General features: G+C 40.8%; 1 protein-coding gene across 1 annotated transcript; it reads right to left on the reverse strand.

Moving 5' to 3' along the window:
* Positions 1–4,605: 4,605 nt before the first annotated feature.
* On the reverse strand, positions 4,606–23,866 carry DUSP11 (dual specificity phosphatase 11). The gene is made up of 9 exons (XM_033175114.1): positions 23,588–23,866; positions 21,998–22,073; positions 18,663–18,794; positions 16,127–16,250; positions 11,649–11,709; positions 9,856–9,902; positions 9,524–9,599; positions 9,114–9,293; positions 4,606–5,595 (listed from the first exon to the last, which is right to left on the reverse strand). The coding sequence occupies exons 1-9, from the start codon at positions 23,827–23,829 to the stop codon at positions 5,397–5,399; spliced, it is 1,137 nt and encodes a 378-aa protein (XP_033031005.1). The 5' UTR covers positions 23,830–23,866; the 3' UTR covers positions 4,606–5,396.
* Positions 23,867–26,809: the final 2,943 nt, after the last annotated feature.

The raw sequence follows: 26,809 nt of genomic DNA on the forward strand, positions 1-26,809 counted from the left end.
ATTACAGAAGAGACGCAACCCTTCAATGGCATGTGAGTTCTTGACTGGCCCTGACATGCAATGGATCATTCAAAATGTGATCCATCAATGCATGCTTTGTGCCCAAACTGCCCTAAAACTGGACCCCACCCCTGTTTGGGGGTACAATATCGAGAAGACTCTCCATGCAAGGACTGGCAAGTTAACTTAATCACAATGTCACGGGTGCCTAGATGCTACAGGACATCTTTTTGTACAAAAACCATCTTTTTGTTTTTTGTAGACACATTTACAGGATGGGTAGAGGCATACCCTATCTGAACAGAAAGGGAGCTGAAGTGGCCCACACTATACTAAAGAGATAACTCCTCAGTATGAACTCCCTTTGATGATTCAGAGTGACAATGGTGTGGTGTTCATCTCTCAGGTAGTACAGGAAGTGTCTCAAGTCCTAGACACAGAATGAAAACTTCATGCAGCACAGCCACAGCCCACCGGAAAGACTGAAAAAACGGAATCAAACTATTTAAAGAACAACTAGGCCAGGTGTAGTGGCTTATGCCTAGAATCCCAGCACCTTGGGAGGCCGAGGCAGGCGGATTATTTGAGCCCAGGAGTTCGAGACCAGCCTGGCCAACATGGCAAACCCCATCTCTACTAAAAATACAAAAAATTAGCCAGACTTGGAGGTACATGCCCTAGTCTCAGCTGCTTGGGAGGCTGAGGCACATGAATTGCTTGAACCCTGGAGGTAGAGGTTGCAGTGAGCCGCTATCGTGCCACTCCACTCCAGCCTGGGTAACACAGTGAGACTCTGTCTCAAAAAAAAAAAAAAAAAAAAAAAGGAACAACTGCTGCCAAAGTGTGCCAGGAAACTAATCTAACTTGGGACAAAGTACTACCTTATCTCCTGCTGAGGATTTGGGTCATTTCCTGAAACAGGCTCTAGTTGAGCCCTTTAGAAATTATGTATGACAGACCTTTCCTAGCCACCTTGGGGCTAAGATCAGGCTACAAATTCTTAGAAAGGGAAGGAGCTAGTAGATATTATTTAAAATTGCTAAATGAAATACTGACTTCTCTTCATGAGTTTGCTTCTTCCCCACGGACATGCTACTTCACCCCTTCTAGGCTAGAGACCAAGTCCTACTTAAAACCTGGAGGGAGAATGGACTGGATCACCAACTAGCCCCTCAAAGGGTAAGACCCTATGAGGTCCTTCTGACCACGCATTCATCAACTGGGCAGGAGTTAAACCGTGGGTACATTATACCTGGATAAAAACTGCCTCCCCCCTCAGCCCGACCTACCAGGTTAATAGACCTGAATGGACATGTGAACCAACTAAAAACCTGAAGCTGCTTTTCAAGAAAACATCCACAGAGAAGTAAAGCCTTTTTGCTAAGCACCACAGTACTTTATGGCTTAACGGTGTCTGCTGAAACCAGTCTTTTCTTACAATGGGCACATGATGCAGATAGCCTACAGAAGCTCGTAGGGTTGGAGGGCTGTTACCTATCTCTAGCACTTTGGTATTACCTTGGTGGGTCTTGCTCTTACAAGGAAACAACTGGGTACAGTAACAAACTTTTATGAAAAACTATTCTAAAGAAAATCAGGTCTCTGGTGTGCTAACAAGAGGAAATGTAAGGCTATGGCCTGGCATTAATATAACCCTTCACAACCCAGGTCACAGAAAATCTTTTACTGTAAGTCAGACTGTTCAACAAACTTTTGAATACACTCCTCCTCTCCTGAAGGAATTTCCCTTGGCAGCCCCCTAAATTTTGGCTATTAACAGCCGCTATACTGAAGAAGGTTTTTATCAAGCTTGGGATGATTATCTTTGAATGATTTTGCTTCCTTACCCTTACCCTGCCACTGGCCACATAAATCAAATTGCCCCTTTACGTTGGGAACAAAAAAAAAACACCCAGCATTCTTATGATAACTGGCCAAATATCACTAAGAATATGGGTTGGATGCTCCCCCCACCAATGTGAACATACCTCAGGGCTGCAACAAACTGACTGGTTTGCTACCGACTGGACACAGACCAGGAATTCAAACAGCTAGCTTCATATGGAATGCAATGGCTATGTGGACTAATCTTTGGCCCTGATTACTCATTGGCTGGATAGGACAATATGCTCTGGGATTCCCACAGGTCCAAGGTCATTTGGCAAAAACCAACGGACAACCTGGAAATTTCCCAAATGTGTTGCACCAATGGACCAAGTCGGTTTTCCACTGGTATGACCATCCGCTCTCCATTTCTGTTCCCCAAGTTAGTTTAGAAAATGTTATCTGACATGTTGAGATCCTAACAAATTATACCCAGCATGTGCTGAAGGATGCATTCAAAGGCATCTCTTTAGTCACCTCTCAGATGACTATGATGAGAAAAGCAGTTTTGTAGAACCACATGGCCCTCGATGTCTTCATGGCTGCACAAGGAGAACTTGTGCCATAATGAAAACTGAATGCTATGCATACATTCCAGACAATTCAGGAAACATCACCATGGCCCTTCAAGATACGTACAAACTGATGCTATGTCCAACCTCACGATGTCACTAAACCAATGATTATCTTCCTATTTCTGGTCAGTACCCTCATGGCGGAAAAAATTACTGGTAATTCTGGCTATGACTGGAACAGGAACACTCCTTGGTTGTGGATTATATTGCTGCTGCACTATGTATGTGGGATTGCAAGATCGCCCTTCTGAAGCTCCTGACACTCTGTTCAACAATGTTACAACAAACCTGCCTAAGTCCCAGGACATGTGAGTATTTTTCAACTGCAGGTAAATAAGTTCCATTCCTCAGCCCCCTAGGAATGCCCCTTGCCAGTGGGAAGTAATTAGACTGAGTCAACACCCCAACTCAAGATTAAGGAATGGAACAGTGTCAGTGGGGATACTGTAATCCAGTCTATACTATAAAAATCATCAGATGTTTATTTTACTTTTCTTTCTCTGTCCTTAACTTCCTCCAGGCAGGATTGTTTGCACATAGTCATTTTGGTAGAGAGTAGTCACTAACAAGTGATTAACTCCAGATCCTAACCCCCAGGTGCTGCTTGCAAGATTAATATACTTGTTTTTCTTTTAAAGAACAATGATCCGGCCAGGCGCGGTGGCTCAAGCCTGTAATCCCAGCACTTTGGGAGGCCGAGACGGGCGGATCAGAGAGGTCAGGAGATCGAGACCATCCTGGCTAATGTGGTGAAACCCCGTCTCTACTAAAAAATACAAAAAAAACTAGCTGGGCGAGGTGGCGGGCGCTTGTAGTCACAGCTACTCGGGATGCTGAGGCAGGAGAACGGTGTAAACCCGGGAGGCGGAGCTTGTAGTGAGCTGAGATCCGGCCACTGCACTCCAGTCTGGGCGACAGAGCGAGACTCCGTCTCAAAAAAAAAAAAAAAAAAGAACAACGATCCTTAGGTCACACTGGCCTTCTTGATAGCATCCAGAAGTTTGACTGGCCAAGGGACATGAGCAGCTTTGATCATCAAGGAAAGCCCCCAACTATGTGCAAAGGAAGGTCATATTTGAGAATCTGCTTGTCCCACCCTCATACTTTGACCAAATTGAATAAACCTTTCTAAGCATTAATATGTCAGTGTTTGGCTTACTGTGCATCGGGTACATGAACCTAACTTTTAGTGTTCTACAACAGCAACCTAACTGAGCTAATCAGGTACAGCCAAGAACAGTTGAGCTACAGTATCTCCTTAAGATCAGGGTCCGGATGTTGTTAATAGATAAGAGAAGAGAAAATAACTGTCATGTGCAACATCAGACATTCAGTAACACAAATCCTCAACATCAAATGCTTTAAAAAAGGAAGCCAATGGCTGGGCATGGTGGCTCATGCCTGTAATCCCAGCACTTTGGGAGGCCAAGGCAGGAGGATTGCTTGAGCTCAGGAGTTCAAGACCAGCCTGGGCAACAGAGTGAGACCTTATCTCTACCAAAAATTTAAAAATAAATAAACAAACAAATAAAAATAATTAAAAAATGAAGCCAGGTTGCTCAAGTATTCACTGAGGCTTACTATGTGCTATGATGATGAGACACTTCTTTGAGCCATCAAAGAGAAGTTTCTGGCTTCCTCTGCAACTAAAAACAATTACCCTCCCCAACGATCGGTCTGTGTGTTCCACAGGCATAGAAGCAGAAGAGACAACTAGGAAAAAGTGAAGGTAGGCCAGGCATAGTGGCTCATGGCTGTAATCCCAACACTTTGGGAGGCTGATGTGAGTGGATTTGCTTGAGCTAAGGAGTTTGAGACCAGCCTGGGCAACACGGCAAAACCTGGTCTCTATTAAAAAAAAAAAAAATACAAAAAATTAGCCAGGCATTGCAGTCCACACTTGTAGTCCCAGCTACTAGGGAGGCTGAGGTGGGAGGATCACTTGAGCCCAGGAGGCGGAGGTTGCAGTGAGCCTAGATGGCACCACTGCACTCTAGCCTGGGTGACAGAGCAAGACCCTGTCTCAAAAAAAAAAAAAAAAAGGGTAAACCACAAAACCACAACTCCACTGTAACAGGAGAGGCAACTGGAGAAAGATCCCAGGAGGTTATACTCAACAACGGAGCAATAACACAGTAGTCTTGTCAGATATCCACAGCCTTTAAATGGACATATTCTACTCTGTTCATCACCATTATAATCTATACAAGTTTTCAAGTTTTCTGGATAGTTCTACCCAGTTGATGACAATTACCCTGCCAAGTAACTCACTCACTATAATTGAATAAACCAGCAATCTGGTTTATCAGTCAGTCTCTCTTGCTCAATTGACAATCCCTAAAAGTTCATCCATTCCTGTGTGAGACGGTATATCTGACAATTCAGTCAAAGGAAGTTGGTAAAATCCCACAACTGACTGCCAAACACAGAAATGTCTAAACACAAAAATACCACAACTAATTACAGGTAGTAACTAGGTTCTAAAGAAATTATCTCCTAAGTAGATTTTAATATAAATTTTGAACAGTTATAGAAAATAAAGATGGCCTTTGGGTCAATAACAGAACATAACAAAAACACTAAAAATTTCTGTACATAAACACACGCATATCACAAGTCTAGTCAGAAAGAAATACACAGAAAAACAAGATAGAATTTTAAAAAATAATTTGCAAGGGAAGTTCTTAACGCTTTAGTTCTAAAATAGTCTTCCTATAGAAAAATTTAAGACTGGAATAACAGATTTTTTTTTTCCTGCAATGCTGTAATTACTGCAAATTTATCAGCAAAGAGGTAAACAGCAATGCAATTTTTCCTTAAGCTTGAACACATAAGGGAACAATAAAGAAACCTGATTAGATCTGAACTAATTAAAGTCACACCAGTAATATTTAGGCCAGCTCTGGTCTCTAGGTAGAATTCCAGGACAGGTTTGTATCACTGGGTCCATTCCCAATAGGCTGGATAGGAGAGTCCAGAGTAATTGTCAGGATACCACCTTCTTCTATCCTGGGCTGCCAGACTGGCATTGGGCTTCACATTCCAAGAGTACCTCCTGCGTGAACAGTCCTCTCCAGGAGGACCAGGAGGAGGGAGATGGCCTCTCTGGTAAACATGTGGATTCTGTGAAAATTTTCTTAAAGCAAAACAAAAAGTAATAAGCCATTACTAGGATTAGTACAATAATTTTTATTTATTTTAAATTTATATTTTCATAAAATACTTTAAATTTATAAATTTACAAAATAATATATATTCTACTGTTTTCTACCTGTGTGACCTTAGCAGATAAAATACTTAATTTCCCCAAGTTCTTTATAAAATGGGGCCAATAATACTTTTCACCTTCACGAGCTGTTATGAAGCTAAATTAAGAAAATACATTTCAATTTCCTACCCCCTGGCACACTGTGGATTCCCAGAAGCCTTTCCACCTTTCCCTACAGAGATAAATGCATGCCCATCTAATCAAATACTTTCTCTCCCAAAGTCTGGCAGGGTTGACATAAGACAGAATAAGCTATTTAGTACTGAAAACAGCTGCCTCCACTTTATAAACAAACATACATACATTAATTATAAAGTGTGAAAAACCTTAAGCATGCTACATATTTGAAAAATTAGGATTTAAATTTACTTGTTTCAAAAGCAAGATCAGAAAATCTCATATAATTATACAAAAGAAAATTTGGGGCTGGGTGTGGTGGCTCATACCTATAATCCAAGCACTTTGGGAGGCCAAGGCAGGCGAATCACCTGAGGTTGGGAGTTCGAGACCAGCCTGACCAACATGGAGAAATCCCGTCTCTACTAAAATTATAAAGTTAGCTGGGTGTGGTGGTAGGCGCCTGTAATCCCAGCTACTTGGGAGGCTGAGGCAGGAGAATCGTTTGAACCTAGGAGGTGGAGGTTGCAGTGAGCCAAGATCACACCATTACACTCCAGCCTGGGCAACAAGAGCAAAACTCCGTCTCCAAAAAGAAAATTTGGAAATCTGAGAAAAGAACAACTAACCCCCCACTGCAGAGCCCTCAATCCCACTGACTATAATTCAATTAGTTAGTATTTCCTTTTGTTCTTTTCCCTAGCATCTTTTTCTGACTGTTGAATCACAGCCTATTATTTTCACTTATCATAAATGAGCTCACACTTTCAGTGGCTTTATAAAATGTTACAGTATGGATATAATTATTTAGCTACATTCTCCACTGTTAGAAATACAGCAGTTACAAGTTTTTCCACAACCACAAATAATGCTGGGATTAACACTGCAAAACATATACTACTGTATCCTCAGCTAGCCCAGCATCTGACACACGGTAGGAAGTTTGAGAAATGTGCTGAATGATTAATATAGTTTTTTCTGTATTTTGAAGTATTTCCTTAGTCTCATAATGAAATCACTAGGTAAAGTATTTTTATGGTTCTTGAAATTGTGCTTCAAAAGGCTTCTGCCAATTTTCAGTGCCGCAAGCAACATGTTTTTGAAATGTTTGTTTCCATCTTTTTAAAATGTCAATTTTTTTTAAGGTCTTTTTTTCTCTTTTTTTAACAAAAACAGGATTCCAGCATGTTGCCCAGGGTGGTCTGAAACTCCTGGGCTCAAGCAGTCCTCCCACCTCGGCCTCCCTAAGTGCTGGGATTACAGGTGTGAGCCAATGAGCCTGGCCTAAAAATGGCAATGTATTTTTGAAAGTGTTTACAATGTGCCAAACTGTTTAAATTCATGTTAACTGTCAGTAACAACCACTATGGGGTATGTATTATTAAAATATCTATCTGACTGATGGGAAAATGTAAATGTAGACAGGCTAAGTATCTTATCCAAGATCACAAAGCAGGCAAGTAACAGAGCCAAGATGCAAATCCAGGTCCAGCCTGACAACCACTACAATGGAGTGCTTATCAAAAACTGTTGCGAAACTGGCTGGGCGAGGTGGCTCGTGCTTGTAATCCCAGCACTTTGAGAGGCTGAGGCAGACGGATCACCTGAGGTCAGGAGTTCAAGACCAGCCTGGCCAACATGGTGAAACCCCCATCTGTACAAAAATACAAAAATTAGCTGGGCGTGGTGGTGGTGCCTGTAATCCCAGCTACTCGGGAGGCTGAAGCAGGAGAACTGCTTGAACCTGGGAGGTGGACGTTGCAGTGAGCCAAGATTGCACCACTGCACTCCAGTCTGAGAGACAGAGTGAGACTCCGTCTCCAAAAACAAACAAACAAAACTGTTGCTAAATTAATAGGCAAAGAATAATATCTTGCTATTTGTGATGGTTAATTTTAGGTGTCAACTTGACTGGGTTAAGAGATACCTAGATAGCTGGTAAAGTATTATTTCTGGGAGTGTCTGTGAGGGTGTGCCCAGAGGATACTGCTGTGTGAGTAGATGGGAGGATCCACCCTTAGTATGGGTAGGTACCACCCAACAGGCTGGGGGCCTGGAAAGAACAAAAAGGCAGAGGAAAGGCAAATTGTGCTCTCTCCTGGAGGTGGAATACCTTACCTTCTCCTACTCTTGGACATCAGAACTCCAGGCTTCATGGCCTTTGGACTTGAGGACTCACACCAGTGTCCTCCAACCTTTACCAGATTCCCAGGCCTTCAGCCTTGCATTGAGAGTTACTCCATTAGCTTCCCTGGTTCTGAGGCCTTCTGAGTTGGACAGAATGCTACCAGCTTCCCTGGTTCTCCAGTTTGCAGACAGCCTACTATGAAACTTCTCAGCTTTCATAAGTGCATAAGCTGATACTCCGAATAAAAAAGCCCCTCCTCCCATCCATCCACCCACCCATCTATCCATCCATCTATCCATCCATCCATCCATCCGTCATCCATCCATCCATCCATCCTACTGGTTCTATCATTCTGGAGAACTCATACTAATGTACCGCTTTAACCATACTGAGGCTTTCCCTATTTTCCAAGTGAAAATACTTTTGCTGTTTATCTGTTCAGATCCTTTGCAATTTCTCTATTAGGATTTTATTATTTTTCTTATAATTCATATCAACTCCTTAAATAACAATCTTCCTTACTCTAAAAACTATACTACATGAATGTAGCCTAAGAATGTAAGATCCTTTTCGATAGCCACATCAAACTCTTGGCTTAAGTTTAAAATCAATGAAAATTTCTAAGTCCCCTTCCGAGTTGCCTCTGAAAAGTCACATATTCCCTGTCCTGTAACTGATTTTCCAGTGCTAAATGCAAAATACAGAGCAGAATAATATCTCCTGGTTCAAACTGATCAGCAAGAATTCCTTATCGGCTGGGTGTGGTGGCTCACGCCTATAATCCCAGCACTTTGGAAGGCTGAGGCGGGTGGATCACAGGGTCAGGAGATCAAGACCATCCTGGCTAACACGGTGAAACCCCATCTCTACTAAAAATACAAAAAATTAGCCGAGCGTGGTGGCGGGTGCCTGTAGTGCCAGCTACTCAGGAGGCTGAGGCAGGAGAATTGCTTGAACCCAGGAGGTGGAGGTTGCAGTGAGCCAAGACTGTGCCACCGTACTCCAGCCTGGACGACAGAGCAAGACTCTGTCTCCAAAAAAAAAGAAAAAAGAATTCCTCATCAGTATCATAACATGTTTTCATTAATTATAGTATTAATTTCTATCTCAATTCTAGAAAAGGGACAGCAGAGAGAGGTACCTGACTGATTGCTGCAAATTTTGGGTCTGGGTGTGGAAATGTCGAGGAGTTGAGTGACCCTGGATCTGATGTAGATTATACCTAGGTCCTTGTTTAACAGGCTTATTCATTGTGTGGACTGGTTGCATGAGATGTGCTGAGTCTTCAAAACTTGACCTGGATACACTGGAATTCCAGTTCCTTAAAGAGAATATTTCCACACAATATTACTGGTTTCCAAATTTAGTAGTCAATTTAGTGACTATACATTGCCATATGAAAATAACAATTTCTTCCTTCTCCCATTCCTGTTTGTTTACGTCTCCCCCACAAATAAACAAGCTACCAGAAGAATGGATATATGCAACTTAAATTATATAAAAAGAGATCTCCCTGACCCACAAATCTCACATATGTAACATAAGACTTACTTTCTGATAGGACCATTCTGAAGGTCTTCAATGTAGTTTTGTCTTTCTAAGCAATGTCCCCGGCACCTATTGAATACTGAGGAGAGGATAAACTGTTAGAAATAACTACAAAAAGCAAATCTTTCCAGAAAAAGCAAATTAAGCTGAAATTCACTATTCAAGCTGTTATATCTCACTACTTCCACATACATCTATAGACTTTTGGCAAGACTATCTTATACTGGAACAAACGAATTACAAACTTCTTTTTTTCCAAAATTTGAGAAATTCTTCTACATTTCCACCTTTAACTTTAATAAAAAGGGAAAAATAGTGACAACCCTCATACTTACATTCAATTGCATCATCTGGCCTCATGCCTTCTACATCAATCAAATATCTAACAAAACAACATAATTTGGGTCATTTATATATACGAAAAGAAAAAATCAAGTTTTTTCAAAAAAGGTCCAATTTCAACTTACAGACATAGATACAAAAATCCTAAGAAAATATCAGCACATCGAATCCAACAGTTATTAAAGAACGACATACCATGACCACAAAAAGACATTTTTCAAGAATGCAAGGATGACCCAACTCCAGAAAATCTATTTATATATTTATTTACATTAATGTAATTTAATAAACAAAAGGAAAGAAAATGCAGAATCATTTTTTATCAAAACACTTTATACACTAAAAATAGAGACTTCCTTAACATGACAGAGTATTTATCAGAAACCAACAACAAACAAAAGACAAATTGGGAAAAATATTAACATTATATCTAAAAAATACTGTATAACCAACAGAATGGGCCAGAAACTTGAAAGTCACCATCACTGTCAGCCACTTCTTCCATACTCTCATCTTCAATTCACCACCAACTCCTGACAACAATATTACCTAAATATTTCTATAGAATATATCTGTATCTTTCCACCAAAATGACCACCATGCCCTGGTCCAATCCACCATTATGCCTCAATTCCTACAAACACCTCCCAACTTGTCTCCTTGCTTCTACCTCTTTCCCTCTGCAGTGTATTCTCCACTCAACAGCAAAATGATAGGTTAAAAATACAAATTTGTATATATTCCCCACACTCATTCCCAATAAAAAAAATTCAATGGTTTTCTCTTGCTCTTAAGGTAGTGACTAAAACCCTAAACATAGCTCTGCATGGTTTTAGCTCCTACCCATATTTCCAGCTCCATTTTAATGCCATACTACTCCCATGGCCCAGTCTCCCTGGCCAGCTCCTCCAACACAGTATGTTTTCCTGTTACATGGTCTCTGCTAATCCTTATGTTCAGAATTCTCTCCACGACATCCCTACCTGGTTAACACCTACTCATACTTCAGATATTTGCTCAGACCTTCCCCACAGAAACCTCAAGCCCTCTCGTTGAAGTCAAATCCTCCATATTCTATGCTCTCATTGTACCACATCACTCTCCTTCTCAGCACTTGTTGGAGTTGTAATTCTATAGGCATGTGTGTGATTCTTTAATATCTACTCCCTCCCTAGACTGTTAGGATGCACAAAGGGCAGCTAAAGTCTCTTTGCTAGCACCCAGCACAGTGCCTACACATAACAGATGCTCAGGAGATATTTTCTGAATGAACAAACATAATTCAGTACAGTGTGGCAACATACATAAAAAGCATAAGGACACATACTATTTGATTCGGAAATTCTATTTTGAGTGAAATTACCTCCGGGGCTACGGCATATGTATTCAAAAATATTTACATATAAATGTTCACTACTTCAAAGTTTTATAATATCAAAAACTTCTGACTTTTGTGTTCATCGGTATGCAAAGAATAATGCAGCCCTTAGAAAGAATGAGGAGTCCAAGTATTTTCATAGAAAAATGTCTATCACATATTAAATTAAAAAACAGAATGTCTAACTATTATACCATTCAATAACATGTATGCTTGTATCTGCATTTTTAGAGTCTGAAAAGATGTGTACTAAATTATTAATGGTGGTAATCTCTGGGTGGGGAGCAAGATTGCCTTTTGCTTCATGTATTTCTATACTGGTTGCATTTTTTACAACAAGCTTACATTACCACTGTAAACAGACAAAAACAACTGTAAAATGGTCTGCCTCTGGGGTTGGCAACTTACCTGCAAATAAGGTAGCCGGTCCTGTTTAAACCATGAGTACAGTGGACACCAATAAGTTTGTCTATAAAAAGAAAATACAGGTTTGAGTAACTGAAGTAGATACACAAGTGTATAACATTATCACTGCCCTGAAAATGAATAACTCTCAAGAGGAATTGTTTTTTCTAGGAACATACTATAAAGAATCATCTAACAGAAAGCCAAAACTCACTGCTTCTGGGAAACTTTGCATAGTCCCAATTAGACTCAATGATGTAAACTGCAGGCCTGGTCAGACACTAACAGCTAAAACTGCAATGAGACAAACCCATCTATCTTAAAACAGAATGCCCATCAGCAACTGCTTTAATTACACAAAAAAGGAGTGAAGGTAACAACAGGCTAAGAGATGAATGAAATTTGTTTCTGAATGAAACAAATGAAATGCCTTCACTCTTGATATTGAATATTAAGGACAGTTTCCATAGTACTCTTGAGTTCCCAAAGAACTTCTATTCCTTCTCTTGTTTGGTGCTCCACACATGCCACAGGTCTACTTGCTCTGTGAAGCACTCAGGTAAATAGCACTATTCACATTTTACAATGAAAAGGCAAGGCTTGGAGATGTAAGTCAAAGCAGGCAAACAGTACAAGACTAGAATCAAGTCTAAGATTACATTATACTGCAGTATTTCTTAGTCCAGCCTATTAAAAAATTATATGAGGAATTAAATAAAAAAACACGTAGTTTATCTTTGCAAAATCTGTGTCCGTGACTAGGTAGCGTCTGGTAAAGAAGGCACTCATCAGTCAGGTGTGGTGACTCACGCCTGTAATCCCAGCACTTTCCAGCCTGGCCAACATGGCGAAACCACATCTCTACTAAAGTACAAAAAATTAGCTGGGTATTGTGGCGGGTGCCTGTAATCCCAGATACTCAAAAAATAAATAAAATAAAATAAAAAAAGAAGGCACTCGGCTGGGCGCAGTGGCTCACGCCTGTAATCCCGGCACTTTGGGAGGCCGAAGTGGGTGGATCACCTGAGGTCAGGAGTTCGAGACCAGCCTGGCCAATATGGTGAAACCCCATCTCTACTAAAAATATAAAAACTAGCCAGGTGTGTGGTGGTGGGCGCCTGTAATCCCAGCTACTCGGGAGGCTGAGGCAGGAAAATTGCTTGAACCCAGGAAATGGAGGTTGCAGTGAGCCGACGTGGTGATACTACACTCTAGCCTCGGTGACACAGTGAAACTCCATCTCAAAAAAAAAGAAAAGAAAAAAAAAGGCACTCATCATTGCCTGCCTGGATTACTACAACAAACTAATCTCCCTACTTCTATCTCAACCGATCCTCCATATGGCAGATGTTATCTTTCTAAAACATAAGCCTGGCTGGGTTGTTTTTGCTTAAAAATCTCAATTTAGCATAACATGAAGCCCAAATTTAGCATGGCATTTAGAATCCTTCATAAACTGATATCAATCTGTCTTTCCAACTGATCTAAGTTCACAATGATCCTAACTATGATTTACAAGGGTCTATATGATCCACCTCTCTTCTGCCCACCCCCAACCTCTCTGATCCCGTTTCTCCTGCTCTTACCCTCACTCACTCCACTCCAGCCACACTGGGCTCTTTTTTTTTTTTTTTTTTTTTTTGAGACGGAGTCTCGCTCTGTTGCCCAGGCTGGAGTGCAGTGGCCGGATCTCAGCTCACTGCAAGCTCCGCCTCCCGGGTTCACGCCATTCTCCTGCCTCAGCCTCCCGAGTAGCTGGGACTACAGGCGCCCGCCACCTCGCCCGGCTAGTTTTTTGTGTATGTTAGTAGAGACGGGGTTTCACCATGTTAGCCAGGATGGTCTCGATCTCCTGACCTCGTGATCCGCCCGTCTCGGCCTCCCAAAGTGCTGGGATTACAGGCTTGAGCCACCGCGCCCGGCCCACACTGGGCTCTTTAACATTCCTCAAACATGCCTAGCATAGTCATGCCTCAGGGACTTTGCACCTGCTGTTCCCGCTGCCTTAGAACACTCCTCCCCAGACACTCAATGGCTTGGTTCATTATTTCCTTTAAGGTTCTGCTCAAATGACATCTTCATAAAGAGGCCTTCCTAATCACGCACCTCTTCCCTCACTCCTTTATCGTGTTTTGTTATTCTCCAAAGCACTTATCACCATATATATTCCATATATTTATTAGGTTATTTCTCTCCCCCACTAGAACGTAAAGTATATAAGGGCAAGGACTTTGTTCTATTTCCACTTTTTAGAAAAGTGACTTCAACATAGGTTATACAATTATTTGTTGAAAATGTACAGATGAATTCCATGCCTTTTCACATTATCTTCTGGTCACACAAGAGGCTGCATCTCCATGGCTTTAAGCCCTGTGCCTTTTGTGCATAATCCGCAAAACTGGGCTATCCTTTTCTCATCCTGGCAAAATTCTCGTCCCTGCAGCTCGAATGTTGTATCCGGTCAGGCCTTCCTCAATCTCTCCTCTATATTCTCACTGCACTTAATTTATTCTTTTATTATGATGAACTGTCTTTTTTGTTCTTTTTTTTTTTTTTTCCGAGACAGAGTCTTGCTCTGTCGCCCAGGCTGGAGTGCAGTGGTGTGATCTCGGCTTACTGCAAGCACCGCCTCCCAGGTTCACGCCATTCTCCTGCCTCAGCCTCCTGAGTAGCTGGGACTCCAGGCACCCGCCACTGCGCCCGGCTAATTTTTTTTTTTTTTTGTATTTTTAGTAGTGATGGGGTTTCACCGTGTTAGCCAGGATGGTCTTGATCTCCTGACCTTACGATCCGCCCCGCCCGCCTCCGCCTCCCAAAGTGCCGGGATTACAGGCATGAGCCACCGCGCCCAGCTTTTTTGTTCTATAATTAACCCACATCTTAAGCCACATGCACTACATGTTTATTTTCCTAGATAACTGTGAACTGCTATAATAAAAAACAAAGACTGCTATCACTTATGTGTCTTCATGCTCTAACAACAAATCTAAAAGGATCTCAGTGTTTACTGAATCAATTTATTTTCTCAGTCCCTACTAGTTCTAGAAGAGAGTGGAGAGTGTAGTGTCCTCTTTTTATCAGTGAGCCTGGTATCTGTGGGAAGGGATTATAGCAGAGGTAGCTAAAACTGATTACAAACAAGGTCCCAAACCTGCTATGGTGGTGGGTACTGCAAGACTTAGACAGTCAGCACAATTCAGCAGAAGACCAACATGGAGTTCAGTCTATCCAACTGACTACAATCAATGTAACAAGTGAACAACTAAGATTTAAAAATGTGTTCTCATGTATTCATAAGGACCTCCTTGCCCTCATAGAACAAATGAAGTACTATATAAAAGTTTCACACACAAGAGCCTGGAAGCAGTGAATAGGTCATCAGCTATACCCTCATATCTTAAAAGGTAGTATTTCTGTGACGACAGCTTATACAAACGAGAAAGCCAAACCTCTCAAGTTTTAAAGTTAAAGTATAGGGGAAGATCTGCGACAAGGTTTAACATAATTAAAAGCTAGTGTCTACATTAAGTGAGTGACTGGGTTACAATTTGAAATTTGATCTTCAAACCGACTGATCCAGTCTCTATCTCTCACCTTCCATTCCCTATCTTCCCACCTCTGTCTCTATTCTTTCTCCACTACTCCATCACATTTTTTAAAAAGGAGTATTTACTGTCAGATTTATGTAATAAAATGTACACTCCTCAAGCTAAATTTGGAAAGAAGACAAATGCAGCCTTTGTCCTGTGGGTGTCAGTGGCTTTCCAAAGATAAAAGCTTCTTCAGTCTTAAAATATGGCAAATATCATGTTCTTTCTGGCAGGTAGATACCAGAAAAAGGCAACTGGATCCTTAAGATAAAGAACCTATTAAGTTCTATTTTTAAAAGAGTAAGGTAAATCTTAAAGCAGGAACAAGAAAGCACCAGCCTTTGGCTTAAGTTCTCCCGTGTGAAGAATAAGAGGTGGTGGTATCCTTCCCCATCTGTACTCAAAGCAGAAAAACAGCAGAAATATCTTAAATACATATGACAAAGGGGCAATTTCACTGCGGCACTCTTTCTTGTTTTGCGTCTGTCCCATTCCTAATCTTTGCCCTGTCTTGTCTCTTTCACATAACTCTAAGACTCAGAGTTTTTAAATCTTTTCTTCTACCTCTCACTTCTTAACAAACATACAAGACAAAAATAACATTTTAATTTTATTGTATATTTCCCATTCAAATTAAAAAAGAGAGAAAGATGAGCTAGTTCAGTTCTTCAGTTCATATTTTGCACTAAAACTAATTTAACTTTCCAAGGCAAGTTAAATTATTTGTGATCAACAAAAGGAAAAACATCTTACCCTATTAGCACCACCTCACATTTTCATCATCTTAGCACCATATATAATAGGTCAAAGGTTAGAACCACAAAAAAATACCAAAAATCCCCAACCTCATTCATAATGCACACCACAGTTCAGATAAGAACAAAAACTCACCATTATCTTTATTTTCTTTCAAAAACCCATTAACAGCGTGTTTGAATTTAAAAATAGTCTCGTCATCAGGCACTTGATGTCCAACTGTAAATATTTTTAAGTAAGGAACAGATTCTGGCAAATCCTATAAAGCAAAACCATAAAAGATGTGCATTATTTCATTTGTAGAAAAATAATTAAAGAGTAATTAGGGGACCCAGAATATAAGCCAAGAGATTATAACAAACTTAATATGCCAATATCAGAATACACAATTCTGATAAAAGAGCTATTTTTTCCAACACTGACTTCAACCAGAAAGTATCACTTGATTTTCAATAAAACTACATAAGTCAATAAGTATACAAAATTGAAAGCAAATTCCATGTGAATGAATGCAAATTTAACCATAAATTATATAAACAGTTCCATTTAATATTTTACAATTCAAGGGCCCATGCCTTCATAAAGCAGCTATGATTTAAGTAGAAGAGTTGAGAATAGAGTCAGAAGAACTTGGATTTGAATTGTGAGAGAGAGGGAATTCCAGGCACTATTGAGAACTGATATTCTTGGGGTGGGAGAAAAGTAGATACAGATAAAAGACAGAAGAGGCTAAGTGAAAATCATTTTAACCATCCATAAGTGTGGTATAGTTCAGTGGCATTACATTCACAGTATTGTGTAACCATCACCACTGTCTATATCCAAAACTTTTTCATCATCCCCGACAAAGACTCTGACCATTAAACCATAATTCCCTTTTCTCCCCACTTCGTAGATCCTTTAGTCTGTTTTCTGTCTCTGTGAATTAGTCTATTCTAGGTACTTCGTAAAAGTGGAATCATATATTTGTCCCTCTGTGTCTGGTTTGTTTCACTAAGCATGTTTTTAGGGTTCATCCATATTGTAGCATGTATTAAATTTATTCTTTTTTATGGCTGAATGATATTCCATTGTGTGCATATACTGTTTTGTGTATCCATTCACCTACTGATGGACACTTGGGTTGTTTCCACCTTTTGGCCATTGTGAAAAATGCTGCTGTGAACACTGGTGTACAAGTATTTGTTTAAATCCTTGCTTTCAGTTCTTTTAGAACTGAAGTTCTGAGTTCAAAGGGAAAGTATCAGCATGAACTCATGATGTACTTTAAAAACAAACATATTTCTTAGCACCATCCACAGAAAAAGACTAGTAACAATGAGCCTAGGAGCACTGAGCACCTCTAGCACCCAGACTTTAATCTTTAAATAGCATTCCCACCAAACAGGAATCAAAGCTCCTTGGGAAAATGGCTGAGTTCAGGGTAGGACAGGAAATGTACAAGATAAGCCTGGAATTTTTTTCATATAAATAGCAAAAAAAGAGTGATCAAAGGTTACCAGGGTTGTGTCAAAAGGACTCAAGAGACAATCTAAGAAGCTCCAACTCTCCAAAGATAGGGCCTCAATTTGTGCTTCAATTTAAAAAAGAGAGAAATAACTACATTCAAGTTTTAAGTCATCCTTTTTCGAGTCTGTTTTATCTTCTGTAAAATTATGTATTAATTGTAACCATTTTATCCTCTGAGCTTAGCAAAGAAAAAGCACTCAATAGGAGATATTAGTACAACTGCTACTTTATCAGCACAGGATTGTTGAGAGGATTAACTAAGGTAATACATGTGAAAGCACTTTTTTTTTTTTTTTGAGATGGAGTCTTGCTCTGACACCCAGGCTGTCATGCAGTGGCATGATCTTGGCTCACTGCAACCTCTGCTTCCCAGGTTCAAGAGATTCTCCTGCCTCAGCCTCCCCAGTAGCTGAGATTACAGGCACGTGCCACCCACACCTGGCTAATTTTTTTGAATTTTTAATGGAGACGGGGTTTCACCATGTTGGCCAGTCTGGTCTCGAACTCCTGACCTCAGGTGATCCACCGCCTCAGCCTCCCAAAGTGCTGGGATTATAGGTATGAGTCACCGCATCCGGCTGAAAGTACTTTTTAAATGGCAAACTGCTATACAAATATTAACAAATATTAGATGTTACTGTTTCCAAAAGCCATGGAACTGGTCAGAAGAAGGATCATTCTTTCGCACCAAGATGCTAAACGGGGCCAACAGAACATATGAATCTCTGTATTGTATCAACAGATACTGGGAAAAGAAATTATAAACTTAGAAAACTTTCTTTTACATGATGCTTACACATGCTCAGGCAATGGCCTAAAATAACTGCTAAGAAATATTGGATATTCCTTTCATTCCTCCAGGCCACTGCTAGCTTACTTCATTTTCAAAATATAGAATATGGAAGCTTATAGAATTTCTTAGGCACACACAGAGCCTACTGCCAAATATTTTAGTTCAATTCATGTTTTCAATTTCATTTGAGACAGCAATTAAAAACATGTAATTAAAGAAAACACTTGGTTCTCTTTTAAACTTACTACCCATCAAAGAAGGCCAGGCTTCACATTAGCACAAGATGATTACTGAATTATTACTGAATTACTATAAATTATTTCAGGATCAGAATGAATAACGTTCTTTTCAATGAAGGGTTCCACTTACCTCCGGTTTATAATAGCGTTGAGTATATGTTAAATCAATAATCAGTCCAAGTTCTTCATTTTGTTCTCGGATTTTGTTAAAAAGATCCAAAGGGGAAAAGCATTCCTCTGGAGCAAGTTTCTTTTCAAAACTCTGTCAGAGAGAATGAAACAAGAGCAAACATGTGCTTAAGATCCTGCACTGCATTAGGCATTTATTCAAGTCCTGTGATGCTAACATATAACGAGATTCAAAGGAAAGTTTCCATTCTCCTGGAACACAGAAGGTATGTTATAACAATCCTTTCTTCCCGAGTGGTCAGAAAGAAAAAAATAATCCCACTTCTATATATGTATTTCTGTATTTGTTTCATGTTGGTCTCCTAATCAGACTGCAAACACTCAGATTTTATTCACCACTGTATCTCCAGGTCCAAGTGGAGTGCCTATCATATTTAGTGCTTATAAATATATCTTTTCTTTCTTTCTTTCTTTTTGAAACAGGTTGTTGTTCTGTCATCCAGGCTGGAGTGCAGTGACACAAACATGGCTTATTGCAGCCTCCACCTCCCGGGTTCAAGCAATCCTCCCACGTCAGCCTCCCAAGTAGCTGGGACTACAAGCATGAACCACCACACATGGCCTTTTTTTTTTTTTTTTTTTTAAAGAGAGAGGGTTGGCCGGGCGCAGCGACTCATGCCTGTAATCCCAGCACTTTAGGAGTCAGGAGGATCACGAGGTCAGGAGATCGAGACCATCCTGGCTAACACAGTGAAACCCCATCTCTACTAAAAATACAAAAAATTAGCCGGGCGTGGTGGTGGGCACCTGTAGTCCCAGCTACCCGGAGGCTGAGGCAGGAGAATGGCATGAACCCGGGAGGCGGAGCTTGCAGTGAGCCGAGATCGCGCCACTGCACTCCAGCCTGGGTGACAGAGCAAGCCTTTATCTCAAAAAAAAAAAAAAAAACAGAGATAGGGTCTTGCCGTCTTGCCATGTAGCCCAGGCTGATCTCAAACTTCTGAGCTCAAGCAATCCTCCTGTCTCTGCCTCACAAATAAATATTTCTTACATGTCTACATATATGAAGGATGGCTTTCATTGCTGAATATTCTTTTATGTATGTAGCTTATTTTTGAACTTTGTGCTCTGTTCCCTCAATCTGTCTGGCTACTCAGGGGTCAGCAATGTACTTTTTAAAAAATTGACTAGTTTGGCTGGGCGCAGTGGTGCACGCCTGTAATCCCAGCACTTTGGGAGGCCAAGGCGGGCAGATCACAAGGTCAGGAGATCCAGACCATCCTGGCTAATATGGTGAAACCCCATCTCTACTAAAAACACAAAAAAATGAGCCAGGTGTGGTGGCAGGCACCTGTAGTTCCAGCTACTCAGGAGGCTGAGGCAGGAGAATGGCGTTAACCCAGGAGGCAGAGCTTGCAGTGAGCCAAGATCACACCACTGCACTCCAGCCTGGGCGACAGAGCGAGATGCCATCTCAAAAAAAAAAAAAAAAAGACTAGTTTTCAGAGCAGTTTTAGGTTCACAGCAAAACTGAGCCAAAAGGACAGACAGTTCCCACCTGTACTTTGCCTTCCCCACCCCACCCAGACTCCCCCACTATCCACATTCCATACCAGTGTGGTCCATTTGTTACAAATGAAGAACCAACTTTGATACATTGTTATCACCAAAATCTACAGGTTAGGTATGCATGACTCATTCTATGTTATGCATTGTATGTACATATTATGTTATGTATATTTTGCCACACACAAAAAAAATGAGAGAAAGAACTAAGTTCAAGTTTCGATTCTTCCTTTTCTGAGCCTGTTTCATTATCTACAAAATAATTAGTTGTAACCATCTATCCTCTGAGCTTAGTGCAGAATAAGCACTCAGTAAGAGATATTAGTACTACCGTTACTTCATCAGCATAGGATTGTGAAATATGTTAATATATGTAAACCCCTTTTATGTATCCACCCTTACAGTATCACACAGAATAGTTTCACTTCCCTAAAAATTCCCTGTGTCTCCAACAACACCTTCTTTTTGGAGACAAGGTCTTGCTCTGTTGCCCAGGCTGGAGTACAGTGGCATGATGATGGCTCACTGCAGCCTTGACCTCCTGGGCTCAATCAATTCTCCCACCTCAGCCTCCTGAGCAGCTGAGACTACAAGCACACACTACCACACCTAGTTCATTTTTGTACTTTTTATAGAGACAGGGTTTCGCAATGTTGCCCAGGCTGGTCTAAAACTCCTGGCCTCAAGCGATACACCCACTTTGCCTCCCAAAGCACTGGGATTACAAACATGATCCAACAGGCCTGGCCTGAAATGACTCATTTTTAAGCCAGACATGCAGAGAAGCTGATACAGCAGTTGAAAAAGGAAATCTGATCTATGAGTCACAAATTAAGTCAATTCCCAAAACGTTTCAAGTGGGCTTCTCCTAATACTAATCTGAGCTATGCTGGGGAAGTCTAGTAAGACATGGAATCTAGAAAACAATTATTTGTCTTCACCTTCTCGAATCTTTTTTATGGCTCTCAAAAGCTTTCCCCTCCTATCCCTCCTATTCCTTTCCTAGTTTAAACAAAAACACAATCTTCAGATTTTCCCCACTGAGATCCTGACCTTGATGATCTGGGGGATATTTCTGATTGTGACCATGGGAGGAAAGGAGTCCCAATGGCATTCAGTGGGTAAGGATTACAAATTCTAAACAACTTGCCAAATTCAAGACAGTCCTACAAGTGTGTCCCACATCCTGAATTGCTTTTGGATGTCCTATTCAACATTAATATAGATAAAAAGCTGTTCATATTTAGCGTGGCCTTAGAACCTAACTCCATTTCACAAATAAACACAAAGTATTTTTTGTACAATATTAATATATATTGAATTTTTCAGGATAATAATCATCTTATTAACCAAATGAAGATTATACTTTGTTTTGTTTGGAAATCTATTATAGAAACTCCTACCACTAAAGCAATATAAGCCACCTAGATCAGTCTACATTTGTAGTTCTTGAATTCATTGCGCAGACAACTATTACTCTATGTCTTTTAATGCAGTCATGTCCAAATATTTATATATTGAAATAAATATTATTTTATTATAAATTACTTTTATTTTATTTTTTATATTATAGTTAGGGTGTTAATTGGTATTTTTGTTTAAAATATGAAGTAGGTTGTATGTACCTATGAACTGCATTTCAGGATAGTAAAGGGGTCATTACAAAGTATTTGCTATAAAAAGAGAAAATGGAATGTGATAGAGCGGAGAACAGTGTTCTGCATGGTGAACTCAGATACTTGAAAGAATACTGAATTAACTTTTGCTTACCTTTTGCAAAGGAACTTTGAAAGCAATGAAACGAGTCCCAGGCATCCGCTGTCCAACTGGGAGATAGTCTTTCCACCTATTAGATACATTTTTTTGTTAGGCAAATTGTATGTCAGCCTTGTTTCCTTGCATAGAATAAGACTTCTCGAAAATGGGAATCACAGCCCACACAACATGTCCTCTCTTCTCTCTGCTTTGCATTTCGCCACTCCACTTATTAAATTCCACCAACTAACAACCTATACTGCCCCCCTCTCCTGTTTCCCCATCATGAAAACGAACACAAGCCAACAAAACAGTACAACTCAAATAAGGCCTATATAAAACCAGAGATACCCAGAACTCCTGTATCTCTGTTAAACTTGGCCCAGTACCAGATACTAAAGTGCCATTAATACAAACATATTCACTGAAATAGTTTAAATTCAATTATTTCACTTCATGGTTTTAGTTCTCATACGACTGATGCCATCAAGTTCAATTAGTAGGAAACTTCAAGTTCATATTTTAAGAGAAAACCTGCTAGAAGAGGGGCTGTGAACTTCACTTAATAATGCTAGGAACTGGCCAGGCGCGGTGGCTCACGTCTGTAATCCCAGCACTTTGGGAGGCTGAGGCAGGTGGATCACCTGAGGTCAGGAGTTGAGACCAGCCTGACCCACATGGTGAAACCTCGTCTCTACCAAAAATACAAAAAAATTAGCCGGGTGTGGTAGCGGGCGCCTGTAATCCCAGCAACTTGGGAGGCTGAGGCAGGAGAATCGCTTGAAACCGGGAGGCGGAGGTTGCAGTGAGCCGAGATTGGACCACTGCACTCCAGCCTGGCAGACATCCTACTCAAAGAGCGAAAATCCGTCTCAAAAACAAAAACAAAACAAAACAAAACAAAAAAACAGATTGGAAGAAAACAAACAAGATTCACTGCAATTAGAACCCAACTGCAATAGATCAGGCAAGACCTGTATTAGGGTACTGACAGAAAGTGACAGTCAAAAGGAGATAAAATGAAGAGAATTTATTGAGGTATGAGATGGTGGAGGATGGTCGCAAGGAGTAAAAACAGTTCACTGCACCTACCTGCAAAGTCTCAAAATTAATCATTTGTACGTATAAAGGAGTATATTTCAAACGAGGCCTGTTAGGAAGTAAAGTATGTTCGTTGTGATTTCTGGAAACAATACAAACCAACTTTCCATGTGAGATCTCAGGGCACTACTACTGCTGGGTTCCTAACTCAAACCATTACCCTTTCCGTGCCAACGTTAACAAGGAACTAAGGAGATTCCATCTTGGGAATTAAGGAGTGTCCCCAACACTAACAGTCCCACCTTAAAGCAATCCTTCCGTATTTTACCTAAGAGCAACGACCAGAACCTCCCTTTTACAAGAATATGGAGAAATCACAGGACATTACACACATTGCCCCTTTCAGCTACAGCGGGTGGCGCAGAGGGTCAAAGCCTCAAAGCAAGAGGCGGACAAGTCAAGCTTGCGACAGCAACAGTGACAGGCAGAGACCACAAAAGATGAAGCCCAGACCCAGAAACCACGAGCTGGAAAGGCCACGCCAAGGGACCAAGACACATTTACCTTTCCGGGATGTGGTTTCCGCCCTTCTTCTTGGCTGAGGAGCGTCCTGAAAAGTCGCGTCCCCGGCCCCAGCCACTGCGAAGATGATGCCACTGGCTCATGTGGCTCCCAAGAAGCCGCCCACCCAATGCCAAGCTGGCCAAAAGCGCCAGTCCGGCGCCCTCAGTGCCAGGATAAGACCCTAGACCGGAAGAGACTCGGCAGCGACCCACGCAGCGCTCCAGCGTCTCGCTATTGCGCATGTGCCACCGCCAGTCGTGATGGCGTAATCACGCTGGCTTACTGGGACTCCTGATTTGTAAACAGGACTTTGGTGACTACAGCGCCCTCTTTAACCAGAGGCCGGTAGCACTGGTCAATAAGGGCGTGTTTGCACCCTTCAGAATTCAAACAATGAGGCACGGGGAAGTGCCTCTGCCCGATCCGTCCCCCGCCCCGGTTCCTTGGGTGTTCTTTTAGATATTTACCAGTGCTTACATTCACATTTTGCATATTGTGTGTAAATATTTACCTTCACATATATGTATATCCTCTATTTTTATACAAAAGGAGTAACTGTACATATTCTACAATCTACCTTGAACACTGATTTTCCCAATTTTCCCATAGATTCTATGTTGTAATGGCTATAGGGAATTTCATTGCTTATGAGTAACATAATTAAAAGTACCATAATGTATTTAGCCAGTTCAGTATTAATGGACCTTCAGTTGTTTTCAGGTTCTTTTCAAATCTTATTACAGACAATGCTGCAATATGAATATCCTTATACATATATACAACTATATCTAAATTCCTAGAAGTAGAATGTCTGGAATGAGACACATACAAACTTAAAATTTTGAAAGATACTACCTAATTACCCTCCAAAAATAATGTACAAACATACACTCCCATCACAGTCAAACTTTTATTGGGTTCCTATCACCAGGTATCATGCTAGAGGTGGAAAGAATGTATTTAAGTTTTAGCAAATACAAAAAATAACTGTGAGTGGAGCTCAACTCCAAGGTTTCCACACAGTCTCAAGCATAAAGATCTGTACCCGTTAGAAAAACATTGAATTCGGCCGGGCGTGGTGGCTCACGCCTGTAATCCTAGCACTTTGGGAGGCTGAGGCGAGTGGACCATGAGGTCAGGAGATCGAGGCCATCCTGGCTAACACGGTGAAACCCTGACTCTACTAAAATAGAAAAAATTGGCTGGGCGTAGTGGTACGCACCTGTAGTCCCAGCTACTCCGGAGGCTAAGGCAGGAGAATCGCTTGAACCCGGGAGGCGGAGGTTACAGTGAGCCCAAATAGTGGCACTGCACTCCAGCTTGGTGGCAGAGGGAGATTGGAACTCCAAAAAAGAAAAAAAAAAAGAAAAACGTTGAATTCTGCTAAAAGTGGAGCTACAAAGGACAGCATACTCTATAGTAGCTCTGAAAATAGAATAGAGTACTAAATTCCAGATTAAACTGTAAGTAATTATGATTGCAGATTTTTTTTTTTTCCTTGAGACCCAGTCTCACTCTGCCACCAGGCTGGTGTGCAGTGGCACCATCTGGGCTCACTGCAACCTCCGCCTCCCGGGTTCAAACAATTCTCCTGCCTCAGCCTCCCAAGTAGCTGGGACTACAGGTGCATGCCACCACGCCCAGCCAATTTTTTGTATTTTAGTAGAGACAGGGTTTCTCCATGTTGGCCAGGATGGTCTCGATCTCTTGACCTCACGATCCGCACTCCTTGGCCTCCAAAAGTGCTGGGATTACAGGCTTGAGCCACCACACCCAGCCGATTGCAGATTTTTGAAAGGAATTTTTACTTTTTAGTTTCTAATTTATGAAAGTACCTTACATATATTTTTAGTAATCTTTGCAACCATTTTAAAGCTAGGTAAACCGAGGATGAAAAAGGTCAGAGCTATTGAATAAATGAATTTTAATAAAGCTAGACTGTTAGCTTTATTAACATTTTTGAGAGTAATTTTCCAACCAGTTTTAAATCCATAAACATTTACAATTCTGAAAATGTCCACATCATGGAAAATGTATCAATATTCATAAATTGTTCATTGGAAAAAGAAAAAGGTTAACAGAACATAACAAACTTACAATTAAGAACATTTAATTATTTCTTGTTGTTGTTGTTGCTGTTGCTGTTGTTGAGATGGAGTCTCTCTCTGTCACCCAGGCTTGAGTGCAGTGGGGCGATCTCGGCTCACTGCAACCTCCGCCTCTTGGGTTCAAGGAATTCTCCTGCCTCAGCCTCTCAAGCAGCTGGGACTACAGGCGTGTGCCACCACACCTGGCTAATTTTTGTATTTTTAGTAGAGACAGGGTTTCACCAAGTGGGCCAGCCGGTGTTAAACTCCTGACCTCAAGTCATCCACCCACCTCGGCCTACCAAAGAGCTGGGATTACAGGTGTGAGCCCCCGCACCCAGCCCACATTCAAATCTGACATTAAATTATAAAATATTATGGCCAGGCATGGTGGCTCATGCCTGTAATTCCAGCACTTTGGGAGGCCGAGGAAGGCAGATCACTTGAGGTCAGGAGTTTGAAACCAACCTGGCCAACATGGTAAAACCCTGTCTCACTAAAAATACACAAATTAGCTGGGCATACTGGCTCATACCTGTAGTCTGGGGTACTTGGTAGGCAGAGGCAAGAGAATGGCTTGAACAGGGGAGGCAGAGGTTGCAGTGAGCCAAGATTGTGCCATTGCACTCCAGCCTGGGCAACAGAGCAAGACTCTGTATCAAAAATAAATAAATAAATAATACAACATTCTTTTGGAATTTATGAAAAAATGCAATAGATGTATAGTAGCCCAAAACTACAAATGATACAAATGTCTAAAGAAATGACAAGACACAAAATGTAACATAAATCTTTCAGAAGCTAGAAAAGCTGAATTGGGCTTACACTTTCAATATGTTAAAAGACACAATACTGGGGTGAGAACAAACTCAGTTATAGTTGCCACAAGAAAATCCAGACGTAGGAAGAATAGGATTTCTAGAAAGTAACCACACATAATAATGAATAACATAAATGAAATAATATGACATAAAAGAAAATGGAAAAAAATTATGATTATTTTCTTCAGTGTGCAGAAGTCATGGAAGTTCTGGACTATCAGCTACATAAAAAATATTGAATTGTCTGTTGTGTTAATACAAAATAGATGTGTCGAATTGTTTGTCACAGAAACCAAAAAATCCACACAAATCTC

The sequence above is a fragment of the Trachypithecus francoisi genome, unplaced genomic scaffold (genome assembly GCF_009764315.1).
Source record: "Trachypithecus francoisi isolate TF-2019V2 unplaced genomic scaffold, Tfra_2.0 Lachesis_group17, whole genome shotgun sequence".
Taxonomy (NCBI): domain Eukaryota; kingdom Metazoa; phylum Chordata; class Mammalia; order Primates; family Cercopithecidae; genus Trachypithecus; species Trachypithecus francoisi.